General features: G+C 44.8%; 1 protein-coding gene across 9 annotated transcripts in view; it reads right to left on the bottom strand.

Annotated features, from left to right (window-relative positions):
* Positions 1–25,171, bottom strand: part of r3hdm1 (R3H domain containing 1) — a 40,705-nt gene that overhangs the window by 1,355 nt on the left and 14,179 nt on the right. For 2 of the 9 annotated variants that reach the window (XM_019255518.2, XM_010738939.3), the window contains exons 4-26: positions 23,987–24,004; positions 23,285–23,374; positions 19,674–19,797; positions 18,239–18,317; positions 17,851–17,910; positions 17,110–17,250; positions 16,795–16,903; positions 16,499–16,594; positions 16,104–16,129; positions 15,749–15,802; positions 14,673–14,905; positions 12,710–12,979; positions 12,017–12,174; positions 10,962–11,087; positions 9,636–9,992; positions 9,346–9,472; positions 6,406–6,563; positions 6,089–6,225; positions 4,579–4,682; positions 2,876–3,057; positions 2,195–2,351; positions 1,041–1,138; positions 713–797 (exon numbers count right to left, since the gene is read on the bottom strand). In XM_019255518.2, the coding sequence (XP_019111063.1) occupies positions 713–797; positions 1,041–1,138; positions 2,195–2,351; positions 2,876–3,057; positions 4,579–4,682; positions 6,089–6,225; positions 6,406–6,563; positions 9,346–9,472; positions 9,636–9,992; positions 10,962–11,087; positions 12,017–12,174; positions 12,710–12,979; positions 14,673–14,905; positions 15,749–15,802; positions 16,104–16,129; positions 16,499–16,594; positions 16,795–16,903; positions 17,110–17,250; positions 17,851–17,910; positions 18,239–18,317; positions 19,674–19,797; positions 23,285–23,374; positions 23,987–24,004 (2,989 nt within the window). Of the gene's footprint in view, positions 1–712; positions 798–1,040; positions 1,139–2,194; positions 2,352–2,875; positions 3,058–4,578; positions 4,683–6,088; positions 6,226–6,405; positions 6,564–9,345; positions 9,473–9,635; positions 9,993–10,961; positions 11,088–12,016; positions 12,175–12,709; positions 12,980–14,672; positions 14,906–15,748; positions 15,803–16,103; positions 16,130–16,498; positions 16,595–16,794; positions 16,904–17,109; positions 17,251–17,850; positions 17,911–18,238; positions 18,318–19,673; positions 19,798–23,284; positions 23,375–23,986; positions 24,005–25,171 lie in introns of those variants that run through there. The other 7 variants (XM_019255519.2, XM_019255524.2, XM_019255520.2 and 4 more) reach the window with 7 other exon arrangements.

The following is a 25,171-nucleotide window of genomic DNA, read 5'->3' on the forward strand; positions in this document are numbered from 1 at the left end:
TAAAGCTTTAGGTGGAGGGACAGTCGAATTTTGCCGTGCGCTCGAGCAAAATAGTTAAATTTGGCGTTTCTAATGTTTCTTTGTCGAAAATGCACGTCTAGAAAAATAAGTGTTTCTTGATTCCACAAAGCGTGACATTTTAGAGGCTGATGTGATGTTGAACCCTCCTTGTTGATTGCACAAGTGGGATTGTTGACAAGAGCGCCTGAATAATGTGAAAAAAAAAATCTCAGCGAGTGCAAAAAAAAAAAAAAGGGGGGAAAGAAAAATACGCCGCCATATTTGAAATCATCAGCATATTTCTTTCGGCACAATACCGCCGGGGCTGCAGGTTCCACTGCCAGGTGTGAATTCTGCCCTGTCTGTAATTTATTCTGCTTACGATCACAAACACACACGCTTTCTCTACAGCTGCAGCAAACAGATTTTGACACAATAAAAACCTAATGTTATTTCAGTTAATCTGCTAAATAGGCTACACAGCAGCTGGCTGTATCAGGTGATGAATCTGAACACGGGTTTTTTTCTTTTTCTGATTGATGTTTCACGCAGGACTGCAGGTTTTCAGAAGCTGCTCGCCTGAATAATCGAAATAACTTCATAACGTACAAGATCTACATTCTCTCTGTGGAGGGGGAAGGTCAAATTTCGGTCATGACTGCTGTTAAATGAGGTTCGCTAAACTCAAGCCTCCCTCTGGACTTCCTATTACCTGCTTCACCTACACTGAGATCTGAAGACAGAGGTTTTCTGCTGGCCTTCCTCCCGTGACCGCTACGCCAAACCCCCAGTGGACCCTGAGGAGACAAGAGGACGAGCGTTAGGTTATTCGTGCAAGGCAGCGAGGGATGTTCGCTGACCTGAAATCTGACATCCAACATAAATCCTGAAGATTATTTGCGTACTGGTTTTAGGCACTCTCTGAATACACGGACAACATATTTTGACAAAGAGGAAGAACTTTACTACTGCAAGTTCAGAAAAGAACTTTTATCAGCGATAACTTCGAGTCTAACACGCTGAGTGTTAGAGGGTCTGACCTGGTGTTTGGCCATCATGTGGGCAGCATGAATCAGCGGAGGTCTGATGGAGGGTTTGTACTGCAGAGGCTGGCCCAGTAGAGAGTAGTGCGCTTCACCTAAAAGTCACAGACACAAAATCTGAATTTTAACATCAGCAGAAACAAAAAAAAAAATACATTAATGAAAGTTGTATTTGTGCCACAGTCCTGTGAACAATGGGACATTTAGAGAATTCTATTTTGTGTAGAAATTATAAATAATACAATTGAGTACAACACAATAAATAATTTAATTTGAGCAAACTAAAATATATTCCGAGCGATTGATTTGCTCAAATCTGATACAGGAACATTGGTTGCTAAGGAAGTGAGAGGTGAACAGGCAAAGCGCAGCCTCTCTCAGATAGTTCGTACACGATTGGTTACATACTTAGCCTTATGAATTTTTATGAAATTTAATTTGTAAGTTAGTCTGCACTTTTATTAGCTTGCAGCCTAGCTCTTTTGGTAGCTACCTCCTGCCAGACAAGCACCAGCTAACTATGCTCGTTGTTAATGATTAAGGTCGTTAAACCGTGCCTCTAAATTAGAAAATATAGAAATAATATCACACATTTGTTGGACAGAGTGCCAAATCTCTGCTATGCTCTGCTAGCATGCTATTAGGTTGCTAATGGTAACTATTAAGTTGGTTAGCTATTTAAATATTAAACTCAATTCAGGACGTACACTTAAAAGATTTTACGGGCACTTTTACGACTGAGTTAAAATATTTATGGGAACATGAAAGTCAGATTATAAAGTTAGACGACTAACGAGCTAACTAGCTACCAACAATGTTGCAAGCTAATCAAAGTCCAAACTAACTTAACAAATTTTTTTTTTTTTTTTTTTTTTTTTTTAAAGGTTCATAAAACTATGTAACCAAAACAACAGAAACTATTCATGTGGCTGCTTATCATTCTCCCACTGCAATCAGGCTGGACAGCCAATCAGAAATGACCTGCTCCAATTTTTCGATTGATTAACTTCACTAAGTATAATTAACAGGCTTGCATAAGATTTTTTTTTCTTCTGCTTGAAATGTACCACTGAGCCTGCAGAAGTTGGAGCCCGCTGTGTTTATTCTACTGCTCTGTGAGTGCGAGTGAACCGCCCGCGTGCGTCTCTGACCTTGTCCACTGTGGCAGAAGGCTGTAGGGAGCTGCGGGTGGGGGTGGTGCGGGTGGTGGGCCATGACAGGGATGGACGAGATGCCTGATGGGAGGCCCTTGACGCTGGGCGGCTGGCCTGGCAAGGGAGTGAGTGCCGGAGACGAGTGCAAGCTGCTCTACACACAACACACCGGCGGTGCGGTGAGAGATTACGGGGAGGAACACAAACACTTTCATTCAAAAAGACAGCAACCAGTTATTTCTCTTTTTGGAAAAAGTCATTGTGTTGTTCAAGTTGTTGCTTTAATGTACCATTCCATCCACATTAGTCCCCCTAATGTACCATTACACCCTAACGCTAAGGACTATTTTCTCCTCATTTTCAGGCTACGCCGGCGTTGACTTCATTTGCAGAGCCTATTTACTACGACATTTAACCTGCCTGGAGAGCCGGGGAGGCCGGGTTTGGCTCCAGGGGACAATTCTGGCGTCATTGTCAGGCTCAGACAACCAAACTAAATTGGCTTTCAAATTGCTTTCTTGTGACCGTCTTAACTGTCTTAACACATGCTGCATTGTCCTGTGTGGCAGACAATACACGAGCAAATTTATAATTCAATTTGTTGTGAAGTCAAATCCTCTTTTCTAAACCATAACGTCATTTTATTTTTTCTCGTCTGCACTCGGGCAGCGTTTGTACCTGGGTGTTGTCTGGAGGCGGCGGGAGCTCGGCAGGCCTGCGGCCGCGCTGGTGCTCGGCGCCCGGGTGTTTGTGGTTGGGCTGTTTCCGCTGGCAGGGGGAGGGAGCCCGGGGCTGCTGGCAGGGGGGTCCTGTCATTTGCAGCATCACCATGCCGCTGCCGGGGCCCGGGGGTAACAACCCTGCACAAGTTTAAAAAAAGAACAAAACACACGAGCTGGAATTGAAAATACGGCGTCGACAGGAGGCGAATCAGGTCATGCAGACGTGGTGAAACACTTCTTTTCTTTTATTGAATTCATCACATGAACTCATCATTTATGCAGCAGGGTAAACTGACAGACTAAATGTGTTTTCGCCCCCCAAAAAGCTCTTTTGCAGCACTTTTGTTCCTCATCAGTGAAACACCGTTAGCTGCTGAGCAATTAGTTTTTAAGTGCCTTCATTATAAGGGCACATGCATAGTGGCAATAACAGACTCCATTCCCTTTTCCTGCTAAATCCTCCTGCGATGATCCGGGAGATCCAATTACCTTATTAGTTTGTGACGCATGAACGTGACTGATGTGACTTAAAAAAAAAAAGAACAATCTCAGGTTAACGAGCAAAAAAAAAAAAAAAAAACAAACAATATACTTTCATCTAATTAATTTCTGTTTACATAAAGCTCACATTAAGTGGACATAACACTGCAAACTCTGCAAATCCCGACGCCAGTGTTGATTTATGAATTATTACCCAACAACAGTAGCAAGGACAAAGGATATTGGGACGTAATCTGCAGATTATTTCTGGCCCCGGCCTAGCCAATTAAAAATGTTTACTGGTGACGCTGTAGGTAAGGCCGTCGAAGGCGAGACCTTCAACTGACCTCATTACTGACGGGCTGGAAGTGATGGCTCCCTCCATTGCTCTCTCATAATAATCAGACATGAATAATAAAGGTCATTAGTAAAGGAGACTGCCCCACCTGGGCCTCTGGACAGAGATTGTGTGAGCCCTCCAAAGGCCAATAGAAAATAGGCGGTACATGAAAAGACGGGTTATTATGCTGATTTCTATCCCTTTAAAGTGTTTTTATATTCAGACACACTGCTGCTGTCATACATGGAAGACACACTTCATTGAAATCATGATAAATCAAGCAGAGAATCTTCATTTAGGAGCGTAATTCGGAATATTTTTCCCTTAGAATATTAGATTTAATCGTGCCAAACTATAATAATGCTTGTACTGAGATAATATCCGAGCATAACTCACACTGGAGATGCTTCAGTGATTTTGACCGAGTTGTTGTCGACAGAACATTTGCAGTGGTCGCCCCGACTAGCTGTTTAATCTGGGCACCGGCTTCCGGAGGAAAAGGTGGATGTGCAAATCACTTTCACTTATCCGGACCTCCAGGGAGCCGTCATCAGCACGCCTCACTCTTTTTCATTTTGAAAATCCGGAGTGTAAATCTAATCACGCGTCCGACGCACATACAATGGCAGAGTAAACCCAGGGAAGATTATTTCATTAAGGAGCCCCGAGTTGTGGCTATGGTGGAATACATTCTGCGGTTATTGACACTGAGAGATGAGGAAAAATAAAGAATGTCGGAGCGCCGGCGCTGATGGGGAATCTCCAGGGCGGCTAATGTCAGAGACTGAAGAGTGAATATTCGGGGTTTTACTGCGTGACCCTGCTGCAGATTGGCGTACCTGCGTACTGCTGGCCTGGGTGCTGCTGGGAGACGCAGGGGGACGAGGTCTGAGGAAACTGGAGCTGCTCCATCATCTGGGCGGGCAGGAAACTCACTGTAGAACTGTGAACGACAGAGAGCAAGCCAAGACTTACCACGTGCATGAACTGAAATTTACGTCACGTTTCTATCCGAATTTCCGAGCAATACACAACAATTAGAGCTGCAAAATTATCCAGCAACTGCTCTGATGATTTATTAATCAAATAGTCAAAAGATAGCCTGTGTGAGGTTTAAATGTGGCCAAATCTGTCACCGTCTGAAGATAAAGACGTCCAATATCACGCTCACACCTAAGTACGTCTTAAAAATCACTCCTTAAACCTGCACAGACGGAAATCTCCAGGAGCTCAGAGATCTTAACGCTGCAGTTGGGGGGTATTAAATCTGAAATTTCACTTTCAAGTCCATCTGTAGAAGTGGCTGCGCTCTGCTCTGTAAGCAACCTGCCTGCAGGGACTCGGCGTACAGCTGGTGGAAAAAAAAAGAAAAGAAAAAAGAAGCAGGCTGCAGGTGGACAGTCGGGCTCTCGTGGGAGAAGACTGAGCCGCTCCGACACTGCCGCATAAATCATTTCCACACTGACTGCCCTACTAACGCAGCCTCATTTTACAGCTGGGACAATGAGAGAGTGACCTCTCCTCGCAATATGTGCGTGTCTCTGCATTGTTCTTGTGCAGGTGATGACTGCATACGCGGCGGCGGCGTGGACGTCTGGTGTTTGTTATGTATACGCGGGCGTGCACAACGGGTCCCAGTGGTGCTACACTCACCAGTATCCAGATTGATTGGGTCCATGGAGGTAGAAACTAATTACATGTTTTGCTTTCTGTGAACTAGTTCTATCAATCAACTTATAATGAGAGAGAGAGCACGACGAATCCGCACTACTCCACGCCGGCAGAGTAATGGAGGAAAAAGACTAAAGCTCTTTGAGAGGGCGTCAGAGTCGACATTCATCAGCTATATGAACACCCGGTTCACTGAAAGCATCGCCGTAATAACCTCATTTTTTTTCCTCTCCCCCCACGGTGAACAAAGATGACCTTGGCTCCGAGCTGCTTTGGGGATTCACTCATCAGGCCTGGTAGGTCTATAAATAAGAGGCACCTTCGCTACCTGCAAATCGGTTTCTGGGACAGAGTACACCGACGTGCGAGCTAATAATTTCATCTAAACCTAATTCAAGCCGCTTCAGCGATTAAAATACGATGAACATAAATCAGAGGAAGTTTACTCGCGCGCAGAAAAAAAAACGCGATTTTAGCTCCTTTAGGCCTTTATGTGATTATTAAATGGATCGATGTGAGCAGGGTTATTAAAAATATCATCTTCATGTTCAATATGAACTAATTACTCCCATATATCATATATCAGAGTATTGATGTGTGTGTGCGTGTGTGTGTGTATAAAGTGTTGTTTTGGAGAGCGAAAATTGAATGTGAACATGTGCGGAGCAAAGCCGGTACCTCATGGTGGTGTGCTGGTTAGGGGGGAGCAGGCTGTAGCAGGGCTGCATGCCAGCCACAGCCACCGCTGCTCCCTGTCCTGGCTGACAGGACACAAACACTGGCTGCTGGTACGTCTGCTGTGGCATCGAAACCTGCTGCAAAAAAAAAAAACACAGATTTACAGCACAGATCCAGATCATTTTTAAAAAAGGTTTGTGACACACGAAAAAACACAAATAGATATTTATTTTCTGAGCTGGATAACTGGACACTCAGAGTTTTAAGAGCTCTTGTCTTATGCTTCGTCTTGGGGACACATGTCATCATCACAATACCTGATAAGACTGCATTGGAGGGTACTGGACCATCATGCCTTGCATCTGGCTGCCCATATTGCTTTGCTGGTTGCCAGTGAGAGCGAGGTTGGGTGTTGGCTGCACGCCCACTATGGTCTGGTAGCTGGACGCTGGGTTTGGCATCACGGCTTGGTGCACTGAGGCGAAATGAGAGAAGAAAAAAAAAAAAAAAGCGCTGTGACCGAATGAAAAGAGACGCGGCGATGATAGCGCTGAGATTAATATTCAGGATTGCTGCGAAATGTAGCCAGGAGACGAGCTCGGTTATCAAGATTTTATTTTATTTATTTTTTACAAGGAAAGTAGCTGAAGATTTTATAGATTTTAAAGAGAAATGCGCTTGTCATCAGAAGGAGAGTGGACGCCGGGGCTCGGGGAGTTGAGCTGTTGCAGCTAAGCAGGTTTGAGGCACTCGGAATAAATGAGAAAGTCAATAAATTTGATTTAGCCTGCGGTGGCCTGAACCCGGCAACCTGAGCGACTCGAGCCACTTCGACAAAATAAAACAAACTTCCACTTGAGCGAGTGATTAAGTTGGGTGGGGGGGGTACACAGAAAATGGGATCACATTTCTACAGCGCTTGTTAAAAAGCCATTTAGAGCGCCCCGGGCGAATGACACCCAAAAGACGACACAAAGTCACACGGATACGTCCATTTTCTGAATGGCCTAAAATGGCGGCACTTTATTCCTAGCCGGAGGGGAAAAGGGGGGGCGGCCAGCGAATCAAGACACCTAAATGTCAAGGTGACAAAAAGAGACATTTGAAAATACTGTCCCTCGTGACACGCGCGCGCACGGTAATCCGAGTGACAAAGGAGAGGACGTCCTTTTGTGAAGGTGTCTTTACAGTCTGCCGCCCTGGGAGCAAAGTACAACTAGACAATGAAAGTGTTCCACGAGGAACACAGAGGGGGAGGCCTATTTTTATCCACCCTCGTCTCCCCACCTTCACTAACAAACCAAGCATGAAATGACCGTAATACCAAACGCACCCCTGTTTTATTCCATTCCAGCAGGCAGCAGTTTGGGGACGATTGTGACTTCTTAACTTCTTTCCCTGTATTGTGCAAGTGTCCCCACTCGTCCTCTTTCCATTTTGTCGTCCTGCGTTTTCTTGTTGCTTTAGGTGTGTTAGGTTTTTCTCTGTTGCAGGGTGAGGAGGAGTGAGGGGCTGAAAAAGAGACCGGTTCACTGTGAGATTCATAGAGGCCTCTCAGACAGCGTCCCGGCCCCGCATCCCGCCTCTCAGGCTCAGAGCGCTTCCTCTTCGGTTTGAGGACAGACTTAGGACAGTGTCCCTGCCTCATTTGACCTGTAAGAGATACTGCAGGGTCCATCGTCTTAGCCTGCTTTATTAAAAAAAAGTCTTTGATTGAAAGTGCGCTTTGCCATCTTTGGCAGCATCGTTTGGGTCGTGACTGATTTTCATTATCGACTAACGTGCTGAATCTACTCCTCTTTAAAGTGTTTTGTCTGGAAATGTCTAGAAAATAGTGCCGATTTCAAGACAAATCCTTCAACACCTTCGCCGATAATACAAGCTGCTTTCCCAGAATGACCATGACTGACGCTGGAGCCCCGTGGTGATGAGTGACTGATGCAAGTGATGGAAACATTTGTCCTCCGTGGACGCTGACTGGGCCATCTGAGGATTTCCACTGATAACTTATTTATTACGTGTGCCACAGCATCTTCACCTTTCGCTGCTCTTGTATATATATTCCCTTTAATTAATGCAAAAACAGGAGAGGAACTAGTCATTTTTTCAGTTTCCCTGAGAAATAATTGCTGTCCTTTGCCTTTGTAGGTCAGCTTCATTTGTCCGCTGTCTATTCCCCAGGTCCCCAGCGGGGAAGCCGCATTTGCAGCCTACAGATGACAGAATAGTGCCGCAGCCACTTACAGAGATGTGTGTGTGTGCACCAGTGTGTGTGTGCAAGTCACAATCGTGCCAACGTTATATCCAGTTATGTGTGTGTGTGGAAAAACACCAAGCAGGAGCTAACAATCTCAACTCCTGTGGTGAAGGCAAAAGGAAAAAAAAAAAAAAAGAGAGACAGAAACTGAATAATCGAGTGGATGACTCCTGAGGAGACGACTCGTGAACTTGTGAAAAGCAAACAGAGAGGGAGGAAGATTTGTCCTTCACTGGAGCCGCTCCCTTGTGAAGAAACGCACACGAACGACAAATGCTATCCAAGAGCTCAAAGTTGGAAGTTAATAACATCTATTCATAAAACACAACTTGATTTAGCAGCAAGGCTGAGCTCTGCTCTTGACGACGTGTGTGAGAAAGGATGAGGCTGCAGACCTCATTCATTAAAAACAGCCTTTGATTTGTCTTTAGATCCAACGCGCAGCGACTTCAAAGCCGTGTTGGAATAAGTTGTAGCTTTGGTTCATCACAGGAATCTGGAGGAACCTGCTGCTTTTTTCGGCATCCAGGTGTGTCTGTCAAAGAACTCCAGTCTGAACTGGATTTAACCCTGTGAAAACACACCTCCTGGAGGGGCCCCGACCTGGCCGCAGGAGGTCGTTGTTTGCATAATCCTGTTTCAAATGATCTAAAAAGGCTTTCGACGTCCCCGTTTCTACATTTAGAAATCTTTTGGGTTAATACGTTTTGTGTGTTTTAGTCATTTAGCAAAATTAAGATTCATTTTTCAATATTTTTCATTAATTGTGCTAAGTTGTAAGCGTAAAATAGACAAAAGCCACACAAGGCCACGTTTTAAAAAAGAAAAATCTAACTTCTCCCGAGGTCTTTTAGTCACATTTACGGCCTCATTTTTCAGAAATTTGACAGAAACTTGAATGAACACACATCATTCACGGGTCAAGAGCGGAAAGAATTTGTCAGACTTCATTAAAAGATGTACGAGCTCAATAGTGAACACGGCTCCTCTGCGTTCATACCTTGTTGCTGGGGCAGGTTTTGGCTCTGAGGGCAGTTATAGGACAGCGGGTTGACGGGAGGCCGGTAGTGCTGCTGCTGGCTGGAGCAGTGGGGGTGGTGGGCTGAAGAGCAGTAACACGTGGACATCTGGAACAGGCACATTAACACCAACTCAAGGACTGTATGACACATCGGCGGTCTCATTTCAATGCACTTCACAGCAACAGGAGAAATGATTAGTCATAACGCTGCAGGAGTGACTCATGACTGAGACTTGTGGACAGCCGGATAGATGTTTCCATGTTCCTACCTGCTGCACAGGCTGTTGGATGTAGGTGTGTTGCTGTAGTAGCTGCTGGTTCAGTGCCGACCCGTGAAAAGCAGCAGGGCCCGGGGTGGAGCTGGGATATGCGTGGTTGGGGCCCGGGGTCTGGAGTGCCACAGCCTGCCCCTGCAGCACTCCTGGGTGTCCTCCCGATGGGCCTGCCACCATGTAGCTAGTAACCTGCTGCTGCTGCTGCTGCGGAGCTCCCTGCAGTACCATGGAGGAGGGGTGGTGGTGGTACACAGTGGGATAGTGGCGGCCGTCCGGAGCTGAAGCCCCGCTGTCGCCGGGCTGCTGCTGCGCCAGAGTCATGTGACTGAACTGGGCGTTGAGCGCATCGGACTGGAGAGATAACTCAGTGTTACATTCTTGACTAAATCAGATATATCAGCTTTTTAAATCCTTAAATCTGCTCAGAATATGGATCAGTGCAGCTCAACCACCAGGGACAGTCAGCTGACTTCTAAGCTACGTGTTAAATCAAAGACATGTGATAAATTGACTTTCCCTCAAAAGGTTTTAAACAAATGCACAGAGTTTAAAATCTGACCCAGGTCTGCAGAGACCAGCAGAGTGTAAAGTCGACTATTTATCCGCTCCGCCACTGCACGCCAGTTCAGGTCATTTCTGACATGTTGTTGGAAAAGTAGTGTTTTCAGTCATGGATTATTCAGCGCTAACATCTGGTGATGAATTAAATATTAATGGAACTTTCCACAGGCATAATTAGTCACAGAGGCATGTCTTTCACTAAAACCAGGTCAAAAATGAGGTTAAGTGAATGCAAGATCTATATATGTGGGGAGTTACTCCTGCTGGATTTAGATACACCTTTCCAACAAGAAATGAATAGTTAATTGGGGGAATAATAAGGTCTGTTTAGAAGTTTGCAGAGGTCAGATTGTGCTGTGCTTGATTTTGATACCATTAACAAAAACCTTGGTCATCCAAGCGTCCAGCTACACTGAATGTGGACACAAAACTCCGCTCGCTAAATTCACAATTTCTTTTTCCGGCAGCAAATAATGCAGTTAAATCCTTAATATATCACTTTAGTTAATTAATTAAGGCACAAACATTCAGTCTGAAGGCTGGAGTCAAAATCAAATCCCTTGGCCTGACAGCTGATCAGATTTTTTGGACTTTCTGGACATCTGTGTCAGAGTTTTCGTTTTTTTTAATTTAACTACTCAGAGTAAAGTCTATAAATAAACTTTAAATGAGCCAGGTCTGACAGGAGATGGAGCAGAGAGGGAGGGGTAGGTAGGGGAGGAAGAATAATAAAAAAATGGAAGAAAAGAGGTTCTGTACCACAGTGTACTGTTGGTTAGGACAGACGGGCAGGAACTGAGAAGGAGGAAGAGGAGGAGGAAGAGGATACGAGACCGTTGGGTTGTGGACAGGCTCAGAGGACAGCTGGAGAGGAGGACAGATCGGCTGGGGAGGGAAGGGAAGAAGAAAATGGACAGAGGGACAGGAGATGAGACTGGACGAAGGGTGCTAGTAAAAATGGTGGGAGCCTCAACTGACTGTTAGCCTAACATGGCTGACTTCTAATGTTTTAGGACGTTTTGTTTTAAAAAGGTGCAGTGTGCAGGATTTAGTGGCAGATTGCAACCGAATGAATACCCCTCGCCTCACTTTCCTCTTCCAAGCGTGTAAGAAAAGCTATGAAACACACACACACACACACACATATAGAGCGCCGGCGTTTCATTTGTCTCTTCTGGGCTACTGTAGAAACATGGCGGCGGACCCCGTAGAAGAGGACCCGCTCCCACAGCAGAAATAAAAAGGCTAACGCTAAGCTAAAAACACATTTTGACATTTTCACAGTTCTGAATATTATATTCCATCTTTGGCACATTCTGCCAATAGACGCCCTAAATCTTACACACCGGACCTTTAAATACTTAGTTACTACATAGATGATACTCTGAAAGCTAGCTGTGCTAGTTAGCATCCTTACAAGCAGTGTAGTTGTCATGGAAACAAAGATGTATTGTATTGCAGTGCAGCCAGTTAGTGCTAATATCATTAAGAAAACTGTGAGATCAGGTTAACCTTAGGTCATTACTGTAGGTAGTAAGCATGCCAATTAGTGCAGCTTATGTCAGAGCAGATAAACAATATTTGCTCAATTTAAAAAAAAAAAGTATTTACACACTGGCTGGCCATGCCTAGTTACGGTTACTAAGATATGTATCGCTAGGAGGCATTTAATAAACAGTCAATTAGGCTCCAACCATCCATCAGCAAGTCAGTGAGGTTAGAGAAAGTTAAGAAAACACACACACTGGTCTTAACATGAATTCAGTGTGAGTGAGGAAAGGATCTTGCAGATAAACGTAGTCCCGCCCACTGACCTGCGAGTGGAGGTGATTGGTTTGCTGTTGCTGTGTCGGGGCAGGGATTGGCTGCTGTGGGGTTTTCCCCTGCTGTGGGTTCCTGCCGGCAGCGGGGGCGCCGACGGTGGCCGGGTTATAAACTACAGCGCTGCCGTCGGGGTGGATGAAAGGCTTGCCTGTCAAATTAAATTCAGAAGAGAGCAGAAAACCGCAGGGATGTGAGCCGTTACACACGCTAATTATTCTGAAGATCGTGATTCTCGCGGCCGGGAAAGACGCACACATTCATGGTTCCATGAGAGGAGGAGAGTCGACGGGAATTAACAACCTTGGCAACATTTGAAGTTCAGTTCACAGCCCAAAAGTGTACAACTGTGCGTTCGGAGCATAATGAATATTTACAGATTTCTCCCATCTGTTCAATGCATTTTGATCAGCATGCTTTGGTCTGAGGACTAATTTGACAGACAAACCGACTACAGCCCCGTGCCAAACCTGTAATTCTGTCCCAGAGTCATAAATATTCATTAGTAAACCCGAAAATTACAAGACAGGGAAATGTATGTTGGGAAAAATGTTCTTTGATTTATTTAATGCAGCAGATTGGGTCACCGCCCTCAAGGAAGAACTCCTTCCTGCGATTTTTTGATTTAGCGAAATGGAATTTTTAAATAGAAACTCCTCCATCCCTCATGTGGAAGATCACCTCACCTGTGTGTGGGTTGACCAGAACGCTGCCGGGTGGTATCCCTGAGGCTTCCAGCGGCAACACATAATAGTTTGTCGCATCTGTAGCAGATGGCGGCTGTGAGGGGACGCTCTTGATCATGTCGGGGTGTCCGGAGCCTCTGGCGTCAGTGGCCGGGTGGCTCAGCGGAGCGCTCGGGATGTTGGACCAGGACGTGGCTGAAACTGGGAGAGGCAGCTGGGGACGGGATAGCGAGCTGGACGATGAGCCGACGCTGCTGCATGATTCTGAACCTGAGGAAAGACGGCATTCAAGAGGAGGAGAATTAGCCATCAACTCGTTAGTTGACGGTGGTAATGAGGCGGTCGTGCCTCTCGTGTCTGCACTGTACTCTGCTCTCTCGAGGCAACAGTTGATGGAGAAATTGGTATGTGTGCTCCGTCTGTGATGGATGCCTCCCTGTGTAATTACTGAATGTTATGCAAAATGGTGAGTGCACAAAGAAGCCCTCCGTTTTTGGAAGGAGGGACTGGCATTGCAGTCTGGTGTTTGGGGTTTTCGATGGCTGAGTTTCATAATGTTGTTGTTATGAAACCACAACGCCACAATCGGAAATCCAGAGGATGTTTTCTCTTTTTTTAATTTCAGCCTGCATTCAAATCTTAATTACGTAAAAGTACAGAAATATTACCAGAACAACATTCTTAAAGTGCTCACTATGGAGCAAAATGACCCTTCTGTTTAAGTGAAGTAATTGATTATTATGGCTAATGCACTTCAGTGCCGTAGGAGGCCAATTTCATCTGTTTCTGTTGTGTAGCTTAAAACAGAACATGGATCATATTTTACAACATCTGTCAAATAAATGCAGTGAAGGAAAAAGCACAACATTTGCCTCTTGGAGGCAGTGAAGCATGAAATACGCGAGTAAACTCAAAGTTCTTCAGAAAAAGAGGAAATTAATGACAAATGAGCTTCTCAAAGATTTTCTCTAAATGATGTCACACATGCAGAGACAATAGATATTTTTCTTCATCATATATAAGCTCAGATTTCCAGATGCGGTGGTGTGCGGCCTGTTGCAGGGAAAGGTTATTTGCAGGCTTAGGAAGAAGGGCAAAGGCAGGAGAACATGGCAGCAGAGGCAAGACGTCTCCTTGACTTATACTCCCAAAGCACAAAGTGAGGGCAGCCAGCCGCCTCGTAAACAACTTAAAAAACTGCTCAGGCAGGAAGCCTTCTGCTGCTGCGGTGAAAAGAAAAGAAACAAAAACAGGAGATTGGCAAAAATAGAAAAAAAAAAAAAAGCCAGACAGAAAACAGTGGCAGGGAACAAAATGGGGGGAGCAGAGGCCAACCGTGGATTTCCACCCTGCATTCACCGAGATAAAGAAGACAAACTCGCGGCGGAGAACACGTTTCATCTAATCTCACCCAGTCAAGTTACAAATGTATCATATTGTGGAGTAAGCGCCTGCTGTTGGGGAGCAGCCTTAACTTCATCTCGGTGACATGCGCGCCACTTTTCCTTATACATTATGCAGTGACTCCTCACTGTTGGGTTGCAGACTGCTGCTGCTGCAACACTTTTTAAGAGCCTCTTCCATCACCGCGTTGCTGTATGGTAATTAGTTTTGACAGCTGTCCGGCTACAGGGGCGGCCCACAGACTTTATTGACCACAGCAGGACGACAAACACGTGTCCTGATAAGACCTCAGGTGCACCGGGGAGGGTATTGCTCCGAGCTCAGTATGCAAAATGCCTATTTTTGTTCCCCGTTTATGCAGTGTACTCTCTAATTAGCAGATTTTTCCTCTTCGTGCTGTGGCAGAGGGCTTCCTCAGTCTGGGTGACTGATGGAATAAATTAGCTCACTTCTAAGAGAAGTTTTAGATGAGAGAAATCCTCCATCTGCATTCACAGTTCACCTGTGCGGCCTTGTTTCAGAACATTACAGAACATTTCCCCCGCCGCCTCTCTCTTGCCTGTTTTGGACAGTCTCCCGGTGCTCTTGCTGCTGGCCGTGCTGTCCCCTCGGACGAGGCCCGGGGAAATGCCGCTGAAGCTGCTGGCCTTGGTGATGGCGGGCCGCGGGGCGAGCCGGTTGGAGCTGTCCGAGCTGTCGGTGCTGCTCCACGGCCGGGGCTCTCCGTGCCGTGGCAGCGTTTCCGTCTCGGAGCTGCTCTGCCTGCTGGCGCCTGAACGGCCGGCCCGTAACCTGAAAGAGAATATCTGATGCTTACTTTAAAGGTTTACGTCACAATTATGTTTATATCTATAAAGAAAATGTGAAAATATTACAGACACAAATCTAGACTTTGAAATCATTGATCAACACAGTGTGTGTGTCGTCATCATGGTCCAAAAAATTGTTTAAAAAATCTCAAAGTTGACATGTTGAAATTGATTCTAAATTAAAATAGTAATGATAAATTAGAGAATTTTGCATTTTTGCTATAAAAATTCATTGAACACGATTAATCAATTATCAAAATAGTCACATATTTGGTGATTAATCGACTAATTAACCACCAGTGAACCACTCCTTGGCCAGAAAATTATACAAAAAAGTGGGGACACCTGCATATATATTTAAAAGGCCTTAAAATGATAATTCATGACATCTTAAACATGGCCTGTTATCCTATAAGATCATATTCAGCGTTTGTTCTTCCGTGGATTCAGCTGTAGCCAGACTGGACCACCCACCGGACATTACATTAATATATTCTGATCATTAAAAGATGACATTTAAAAAAAAAAAAAAGTATTACAGTTACACCGTTTAATTGGCAAGCTTTAGTCCGAGCAGTCCCACACGAGGAAACCTGGACAGAAAATCCTATTTAAACAGAAGCTTTCCTGAGCGGCGGAAAAAAAAAAACAAATCCTCAGATCAGCACTTCTGCTCCTGAGCGAGCCGATTAAGGCAGACGGCGATTCAAAGGCTTTTTTTTTTTTTCTTCCTCTCCGCCTGCGGTTCAGTCGCTGAAAAGAGCTGAATGATGTGTGACGGGGGAAGGAGAGGAAGTGGAAGAGGGGGGGAGGCGGGTGGACCTACCTGAACATTTGCCGCCTCTGTTGGGTGCTCATGCATGCGTCTTCATCCTGAGCACTGAAAAGGAAAAGAGGGAGAGAGAGCGTTACAGAACAGGCGCTGACAAAATGAGATATCCTCCATTTTAAAACATGACAGAGCGGACTCTAATTGCTCTTCTGATGGGAAAACTATAAAAGTGATTGAACGTCATTTCAAGTCGAAGCTATCTGAAGAGCTTTAAAGGATGAAATCAGTCCTGCTCTGTCCAATTACCTGACGATTCATCATCCGTATTAGATACAGCTTTTTACAACTAAATGACTACGTAATGAAAGGTGGAGCAAAGTCACGTGACAAGTAGAATTTTACTTCTTACCTTCTATCCAGTATGAAGTGATCTCCCTGTGGGTGGAAATGAAAATGACAGTGAATTACAGGGATAATTCATGCCATCATTTCTTATCGTCACCGCCAACGCTTTGAATTCTGAACTCTGCTGAAAGCTATGCTTATTTTATCAATTTATCAATAAATATCATTAAAAACGAGGCTGCTTGGATCCCCAGCATGTGCTTCCGAGTCTACTTCGAGATCTGACTTTATGAATTTGGCTCCAACTCGAAGCGACCCCGTCTAAAAAAAAAATTCATAAATCCAGCAGTGGTAATTGGTAGCAAGAAATCTAGTGAATTTGCACATGAATAGAAACGACACAAAGATTTGTGCAACATGGCCCCCACCCCCCATCCCGCCTACACAAACAGCTCTCACATCATGTGCAAATATCCTTTCTCTGGCTCGCTGGTACTCCTCCTCCCTTTCCTCCATCGATTTGCTCCTCTTGTCAGCTTTCAAACGCATTCGAATCTGGCAAGGACACACACACACACACACACACACACATACACATACACACGGTTCTTTAGCAGCGATGTCAGGGACGCCAGATTGTCCCACTCTTACCAACATGTCAGGAATGAAAGTGACAGCTTGGTGGTGGAAGAAGAAGATGAAGAAGGAAAAGAGAGAGAGAGGGGAAAAAAAAAAAAAAAAAAAAAAACACCTACCGTGCTGTCTTCGCGATCAAAGCTGGAGTTGTCTCGTTTGAGAATGTAGCGTTTCTGAAAGTCGTCCGCCCTGTCATCCTTGATGTGCTCGGAGAATTTCTGATCGGGTCTGTCGGTGTGGAGGGGGGGAGAGATTCACAAGAGTTTTAGTTGCGGCTTAATTTCAGGCAGATGCTGACAGCAACATATGTTAACCAACAAACAGGGCAGGAAAGCGACTTATTTGTGCGATTGAGAGCAAAGAGCTTATAGTCACAAAAAAAACAAAAAAACGCTCCAACAATTAACAATAATGTGGACCAAAGAGAGACTCACATTCTAGTGTTGGTGGTTTTGTTGATCACCACTGACTTCCCACTGGGGTCCACGTTGTGATCCATGCCAAAGTAGGCTGCCACTCGATGTAACAGCATCCTGTGATAGGACGTCATGGGCGGGAACTTTCTCTTTTGGCTTCTGGAAAGAGATGCAATGATGTGGTTGATGTTCTACAGTTTGAATTGAGTCACAATACCCCCAGTCTGAAAAGAGGAGAGGGGGAAGTCCAGTGTTGTTTTACCTTGTAAGGATATCTCTGCTCTGTGTTATGAAAATGTTTTTACTGGATGAGAAGTTTAAGCCATGAGTAACTCCAATATGACGACATGAATTTTCCACACTTCACACTAAAAAGGAGAATTTGATGACCAGCATCAATAGTAAGTTCACAATGAAGCATCCAGGCAGTCCCACTTGAAACAGCTGGGACGGCGAACAGATGTTCGTCTTAATTGTGTGACATCAAGCACAGCCTATCTGAAGGTGTAAAGATCCTTCTGTGCTCGTATTCTGGAGAGCTCCGCTATCTCGGGACAACTTTGGGAAGAACATTTTAACTTGATGGAAAAGTCGGTGACTTTTTCATTCCCTGTCAAACACAACAACGTTCCAGCTGGGTTCACTAATTGAGTTCTTCCTTCTCTTGTTGAATGTGTTTAACTCATTCCAACCAGGTGCTGTGCTGTTTGGTTAGGATTTAAAAACCTGCATAATAATATCTTGATGAATATTCCTTACTCATTATTGCTGATGAAGTCCAAGATGTCCTGTTCCAGCTTCAGTAGCATGATTCGATCTCTAAAAAAAAAAAAAAAAAAATGACACGAGAAGATTGTTTTATTTCTTTAAAACACACAAAACTTCAAAAATCAAAAATCATTTTAAGAATCAATAATGTCCAGATATGATGCTGTTCATGTCGTGGACGGTGCAACACAGCATTTTGAAAATCTCAAAGGTTAGCATTGTCAAGGTGGCTTGCTATTGGTCAATGGTGGGAATTCCTGCGTCTAATTCGCCACAGTTAACTTTCTGGAAGTGAATCGACCAATCGCAGCGATGGAAGCCACTGAAATAAAAAAATTTTAAAAGCTGGTGTGCATTTGGGCGTCTATGTTGAGCGTACCTGGGGTTGCCCTTCAATGTGTTGACCAGGAACTCATGGAGATCTATGCCAGTTGAATCGGTGTAGTCTTGACTGGAATCTAACCAAAGAGAGAGAGAGACACAGGTCTTGTTTCAGTGCTCAGTCAGGTCACCTTTGAAATTACGTCAATGCATCACAGAGCTCATCAATAAAACACAGATACCTGGGCACAAATAAACTCAAATATGTCCGCATTTAGAGAACACTCCCCGTCATTACCTGCGTGTCATTCTCTCAATATAGTTCTCTTTATGTGAATAACAAGGAAATTAATATGTTCCACCCCGTTAACTCCCCCAAATTAATGATAAACAGTTAATGAAATTCAGGTTGTGAATATTGATATGCAAATGAATCAGCTACTATTTGACAACTGAACTGTCTGCAAGTCAGAAAAGAGAAACTTCCCAGAGGGTGACATTGCTAAGGATTTGGCGATTATTGGTGTGACCGAAAAACATCTGGCGTGTATCAGTACGCTGCCGGCCGAACCACTTAAGAAATGAAGAAGTTGTCAGATAACGAAGATGACACCGAGGAAAACATGTTCCTGTGCACCAACAAAAGGATAGGACCCAGCAGTGGGAGTCAGAGGAACACCGGAGCTCGTTCCCCTCGGTGGGTGTCTGGTTTCTATAATTGGAGGCTGCTTCATCAGTGGTGTTGCTCCACAGAGGGAAGCAGACACCTTTATATGCCTGTGGGAATCCGCATAATTGCTTAACACCTTGAGCTTGTCGCAATTAACTGAATCACGCCAATTATCGGCCCATAATGAGATATCATTTAAACGGGAGAAGTGCTTTTGGACAAACTGGAGGGCACCGCACCAGGGAGAAAAAAATGTTTAGGATTGGATGTTGCTCGTGACATGGTAAAGGATATAATTATTAGAAGGCTGTAATTTGGCTGAGTGACATGGACTGTGTGATAAGTATCATTAAAGCATTTGGCTTCATTTCAATACTTTGCCTTCAGTGTCGCCAGTGACAAACTGCCACCAGAATGATATCATAAACATATATATATGATCGACGGCGTGAGTGATTTCAGATGTGCGCATATTTTTCTGCCAAGATTTCTATATATAAATTCCAATTTTTGGACACGCATCTTTCAAGCTCTCTTTTTGGGAGTAAGCAATGTTTATCAATGAGGTCCCAGGTGTTTAGGATGTAAAGACAGCTAATGGAAATATTTCAGCTACTGTGACGGCGAATCTTTTCCCACCGACACAGTCTCGTCAGGTCTTTTTTAACTTCAGAATATAACTGATAAATAAGTTGGGAAAAAAATATTTTAAACAGGGTCGTCGAGGAGATAAAGAAGCGAAAGGAATGAGAAGAGGAGGTGAGGATATTCACAGATTTTCTCAAACGGGGCACTTCGGCGTGGGTTTAATTGCGTTTCTCACCTCTCGACAGCATTTTTCTCGTCGTTTTCTCCGGTTTGTCCACCTTGTCGCAGCTGTCCTCTTTTTCCGCTTGGTCCTGCGTGCTTCGCTCTTCCTTTTCAAAGGGCTGGAGAAGGAATCCATCCTGAAAAAAATACAGACAACCCCACTGATTTTCGGATATATGTCTTTTAAAAAAAATTCAATTCTGGGTTGTGTGTCACTAGTTCTCACACAAACAAGCGAATTAATGTCATAATTTTACATGATACTTCAGATATTCAAAGGCTAAATGTGACCTGGGTCTGTTCTGATCGATGAGCAGACATTAATTTAGAAAGGAGGCATTAAATATGAGGCTTTTAATTCTCTATGATCTTGCCTGAGGTTCTAGGTTAATTAGAGAATAGCATGGGCAAAAGAGGCCACGGCAAGACACTTAATAAACTCTTCTGGTTTATCACTTGAACCTGTTTCCTTGCCGGTGATAACGCCGCCCGCGTCCATGAATTCCAATTCACAGCGGCAATTATTCTGCCAGATTAGCTTGTTTTTATTAAGCCACCTGAATGAAACATGAATTTCAGGCTGAAATTAAAAACACAGCATATTTCATTCTCAACACTACGTGGAGTTAGCTGTAATCCTGTAATCGACCGTGCTGCAATCAGAATGGAAGACTGGTGTGGATGTTTTGCAAGATCTATTAAAAATGGCCTTGGTTTACCCCAGACGTGCTCTTTCAAATAACCCACCCACCACACACACACACACACACACACACACTCGACTCAGAGCAGTATCTGATTTGCTTTTCAGGCAATTCTACAAAAGGCTGAAAGCAAGAGCTGAATAGAGGAGAAGGGTTGCCAGTGCACCGTAAGTGGATTAAACACAACTCTGGGAAGCTAACATCAGTGAGTCTGTGAGTGTGTGTGTGTGGGAGAGAGAGGTGAATGAATGAAGGAGTGAGAGAAGGGGTGACCTAGTGATGGGAGAGCAGCTCATAACCAAAAAAGGTCACGAGTTTGATCCCTGTAACAGCTGCGAGGCAAGATAATGAGACGCTGCGTTCTCCTTCATTTCAATGCGCTCTGAATATATGTGAAAATGTAATATGCTAATGAGAAACGTGACTGACTAATTGCCTGAGCGAGGCTGGGGGGGAAAGCGAAAATGAGTCTCGGCTTGTGTGTTGTGCAAGTGACAGCAAGTTCATACCGCGTGTGTGTGTGTGTGTGTGTTCGTCAAAAGCAAAAGGATTTTTTTTTTCCCCTTCTTCTTTCTCCCTGGCAAGAAGTGGTGATGTTTGCTGCTTAATGCCACCCTCGGCATCACATGGAAGCCGCCTGGTTGATGTGCAGCTGTTGCGAGCTGCCTCATTTGTTTCCTGACATGCATTTACCTCGAGATAAAGGAAAAACGGCGTGAAAATGATGGTCTTCTGAATATGTAATGAACGTGCTGTCAGTCTGAAACAAAGTGTATTCAGAGGCCCCGCGACTATCGGCCATTGATTGGAATTGACAGCCGGGCGTACAGTGGAAGGGCAGACGTAGTTTTTTTTCAGGATGCAGGGACGGCTTGGACAGCCTACAGATCCATACAGCCCTTTGTTAACGCGACGATGGCGCAAAAACGGCAAACAACGGGACATGTTTATATCTGATAATCACGAGCTTTGATCGCACAGCTGAATGTGTGCTCTGCTCCCCGTGTTTCCTCCTCTTCTTTCTTTATTGCTTTACCTCTCCCCTCTAGGTTAGTTTGCCTCCGGTCTCGACTCCGGGCCCCAATAACAGTAGCGGGGGAAATATCAGGAGTATTCAATTAGAGCGCTCCACAGCTCTCTGTAGCTGACGTGTGGAAATTGTAATTTCCTCGACATGATTGATGGCAGTAATACAGGACGTCGTGTGAGTGCAGACGATGCGAGACTGTTGTGGGAATAACACCGCCCTCTGGCTATGGAGCTCGGTGCTGACTGGCTGAAACGCCTGGAACAAACACACCTGTGTGTATCTATATGTGTGTGTGTGTGTGAAAGCATGCCAGGAGCTGTGCAGAATGGCATGTAATGGAGAAAGTTTGATCAGAGGAGGAGGAGGAGGGGGTGGGCGCTTTGCCCGGAGATATGGCGTGAAGAGAAGAGTTGATTTAGCAAAGTAACGGCCGGCTCGCTGCTGGAGCTCCGTACTTTGGGTTTTGATGATGTGATGTTTTCGTCGGGAGGGTGTTTAATCATAGCTGTCAAATGAAGGCCGCTAATCAAGCGTCAGAGGTCTACCTGCTCAATTGTGATGAGATGAGATGAAGAACTGATCCCTGGTCAGCACTTTAGAGCTATGCATATGGGATTGGTGCTTAACGCGTTGGGCTGAGGTGTCAGAGATGACCGAGAAGATATGAACAGAGTGTGGTGGCGTGAGAATTAAGTGTGCTACGACTGATGTAGGCAAAAATCAAACTTCCCAGAAATATTCCCATTACAGCTGAAATAGTCAAATGAAAATGTTTGAAGTCTGTGTAAAGTAGGAACAAATATGTGTTCTGAGTTTGAGACCAAAGAAGAAAGTGTTATTAACCACCCAGCCAAATTTGAATGATTAAAAATAGATAGGTTCATAAAATTGGGTGTCAGAAATCGGGTAAAAATTCATTCTCAGCTCCAGGTCTGTGGGGGCGTGTCCTCTGAACATGCTGAAGCCACGCCCACCCGTGGGAGCAGTCAAGCAGCCATTTTGAAGCGACTGAAACGTGTCAGATGAGTTCAGAAAGTGACATGACTAACTTGGAAACACTCTGAGTGAGATGAATTCATCTCTATCTCTGCTAAGGGTGCAGGCGTATGCTCAGGGTGGCCTCAGCGTGTCATCGAGCCACCCTTTAAGCACCGCCCACAAAATCCTGGACTGAAAACTGGTGAAAAACAGTTTGAACCTCTAACTCCACATTTCAGTAATATCTGGTTCAAAGTCTTTTCACATGTTTTCAGCAACCATTTTCCAACATTGAATGAAAGAGATAACAGAATTGCCTTTACATGGACTTTAAATGTTTTTTACATTCACCTGCTGCTGAGAGAAATCATGTGAGAGACGCACATGTGCCACCAGGATTTGTGACATCACAACTAGTCTGCAGCCAATCACAATCCATGATGCGGAGGAGACATCTTGTGCCCTGGAGTTAAGTTTCTGAACTAAAAGATATTTGCATATTCATCGATTCTGGATTTTTCTAATGAAGGAGATAGAATAGATATAATTTCTAAGAATTTTTAACCAGGTCATTGAACTTAGAAGTCTTAAAACATGTCTGGAGGGGTGGCTGTTTCCTGCTGGGTGTTAATAGTAAAAGGCAGAATGTTAGAGCATAACGACAGACAGCATCACAGTTATATTGGGCTCTTGTAAGCCACTAGCACCACCCGCCCGTGTGCACACCATCTCCACTAACGAATACCAAGAAAGAGTAATGTGTGCATACTGATGCAAGCGTCTTTTGTCACATAAAAATGCATGCTCTCCCTCTCACTTTGCACCCATAAACCAGCCGCGCTTTTGCCTTCATGTTTCACTTCATAGTCAAACTGGTACACCAGCACATCTCTAATGTGAATAGGTTGTTACCTGAGGTGCTGCTGAAGGCTCAGGAATAGGGCAAGGAAAGGACTCTTCACACACTGCCAGGCTCCGCACGAGCTTTAGCCTGGTGTTGGACTAAGGAGGAGGGGGTGCAGGTAGGTGGGCACAGTTAAAACCACACACACACACACACACAACTGCATCAATATAATCACGCATCACAGTGACAAGCCAAATAAAACAGAAAACAGCCAGCGAGCAACGATCGATTCTTGCAAGCAAATCATACAGTTTCAATATTTCTCATTTTAGCTGACAAATCTTTTCCCGAGTGACTGAGCTTTTCTCGCTGCTAAGATAAGACCAGTGGCTGCAGATTCTTCTCAGATAACTTGATCAGAGCAATCTTAAATTAAAAAAAATCAAAAATAAAAAATGGGAGCAAGCATTTTCCCAGAAACTTCGAGCCTCGTCGTGGGTTTTTTTTTTTCCTGAGGGAACATCAACAGCAATGCAGCAAGCACACAAGAAATGTCCAAATGTTATAAACCATTTGCTTCATCAGGCATATTCACACCATGGCCTCCACTGTCATTCATAGAACGGCATCTCAACATGTTGTACGATCACGACTTGCTTGACAGGGAAAAAAACACAACTTCCAGCTTAACCCAGGCAAACAATTCCAAGTGCACATGAGACAGTTTGGAGCATCCTTGCACAACATGCACGTCGAGCGTACCGTACCTTGGAGTACTTCACAGGCTGTCCATAGGTAGGGGGAGGGAAAGAAGAAATAAATCAAAACAAACCACAGAAGTTTGGAGGGGGAGAAGAGGATCGTCACTTTAAGAAAGAAGTGGAGAAGTTTGAATTAAATATGACTCGTCTACATTTTGTGCATGCGTGTGCCACAAGCTCTACAAAAAGAGCAAAACAATTTACACCAAGACGGCAAAAAAAAAAGAAAAGACAAATAACCTGCTCTGTTGCCTGTTTGTACCTGAGCTGAAAAATTTAAGAGCGTAGAAACAGAAATTTAGCGGCATTGATCTGCGAGAGGAAAATGAAAATTCTCTGTTCAGCATGAAATCTCAGGTTCTCTGTTTGCTTGGAGCGGGAACTAATTTTGCAGAGCATATGCTACAAAGGCGGACGCACACTGTAGACTCCCCTTCCTCAAACACACACACACACACACACACACAGACGAGCTGCAGAAAACAAAAACCAGACATTTGGCTGCGAGCGAATCGGGTCAGTTTTTATGCGTTGCTCCCAGCTCCATTTAGCTGTCATGTGAATCAGACCCAGGCGCTGGAGGTGAGATGCAGAAAGCAGAGAGAGACCGGATGCCCAACAGTGTGTGAGACAGCTCGGTGCCTCTGTGCTTCACGCACTAGTGGCTGTGTGTGTGTATGTGTACGTATAAACAGAAGGTCTCTCAGTAGCACGCATAGAGGAGCAGAGGAAGGGAGGGTGGGGGACCTGGCAGGAGCCATTTCGGTTGAAATTGTAACAGAGCCCAGTCCTCTGCTTCCTAATCCCAACATGCGTCCCCACACACACACACACGTGCACACACACACACTCTGTCCTTCCCACCTGTCCTCTAAAAATCAAAAGGACAACCCCTCCCCTCCCTCATTGAGCTCGAGGGCCAAATAACACCTATAAAAAATTGAAATGGGCCGCTGTTCGCCCATCTCCGACGCCTGTGACCTGCCGCGCCCCCTTTCTATATCAGGTAATATGGATGTGGATGGAGGAGGAGGAGGAGGGGGAAGGGTGAGGAGAAGGTGAGGTGGAGGGAGGGGGAGGGGGGAGGCTGGGACTGGGACTGGGACTATGAGCGCACCGCTACACCAGCTAATTGAGCGGCGTGGGGCCGGTGGGGAATGAACAATGCCGGCAGGAGATAAAGGAATGGGA

The sequence above is a fragment of the Larimichthys crocea genome, chromosome XIX (genome assembly GCF_000972845.2).
Source record: "Larimichthys crocea isolate SSNF chromosome XIX, L_crocea_2.0, whole genome shotgun sequence".
Classification (NCBI taxonomy): domain Eukaryota; kingdom Metazoa; phylum Chordata; class Actinopteri; family Sciaenidae; genus Larimichthys; species Larimichthys crocea.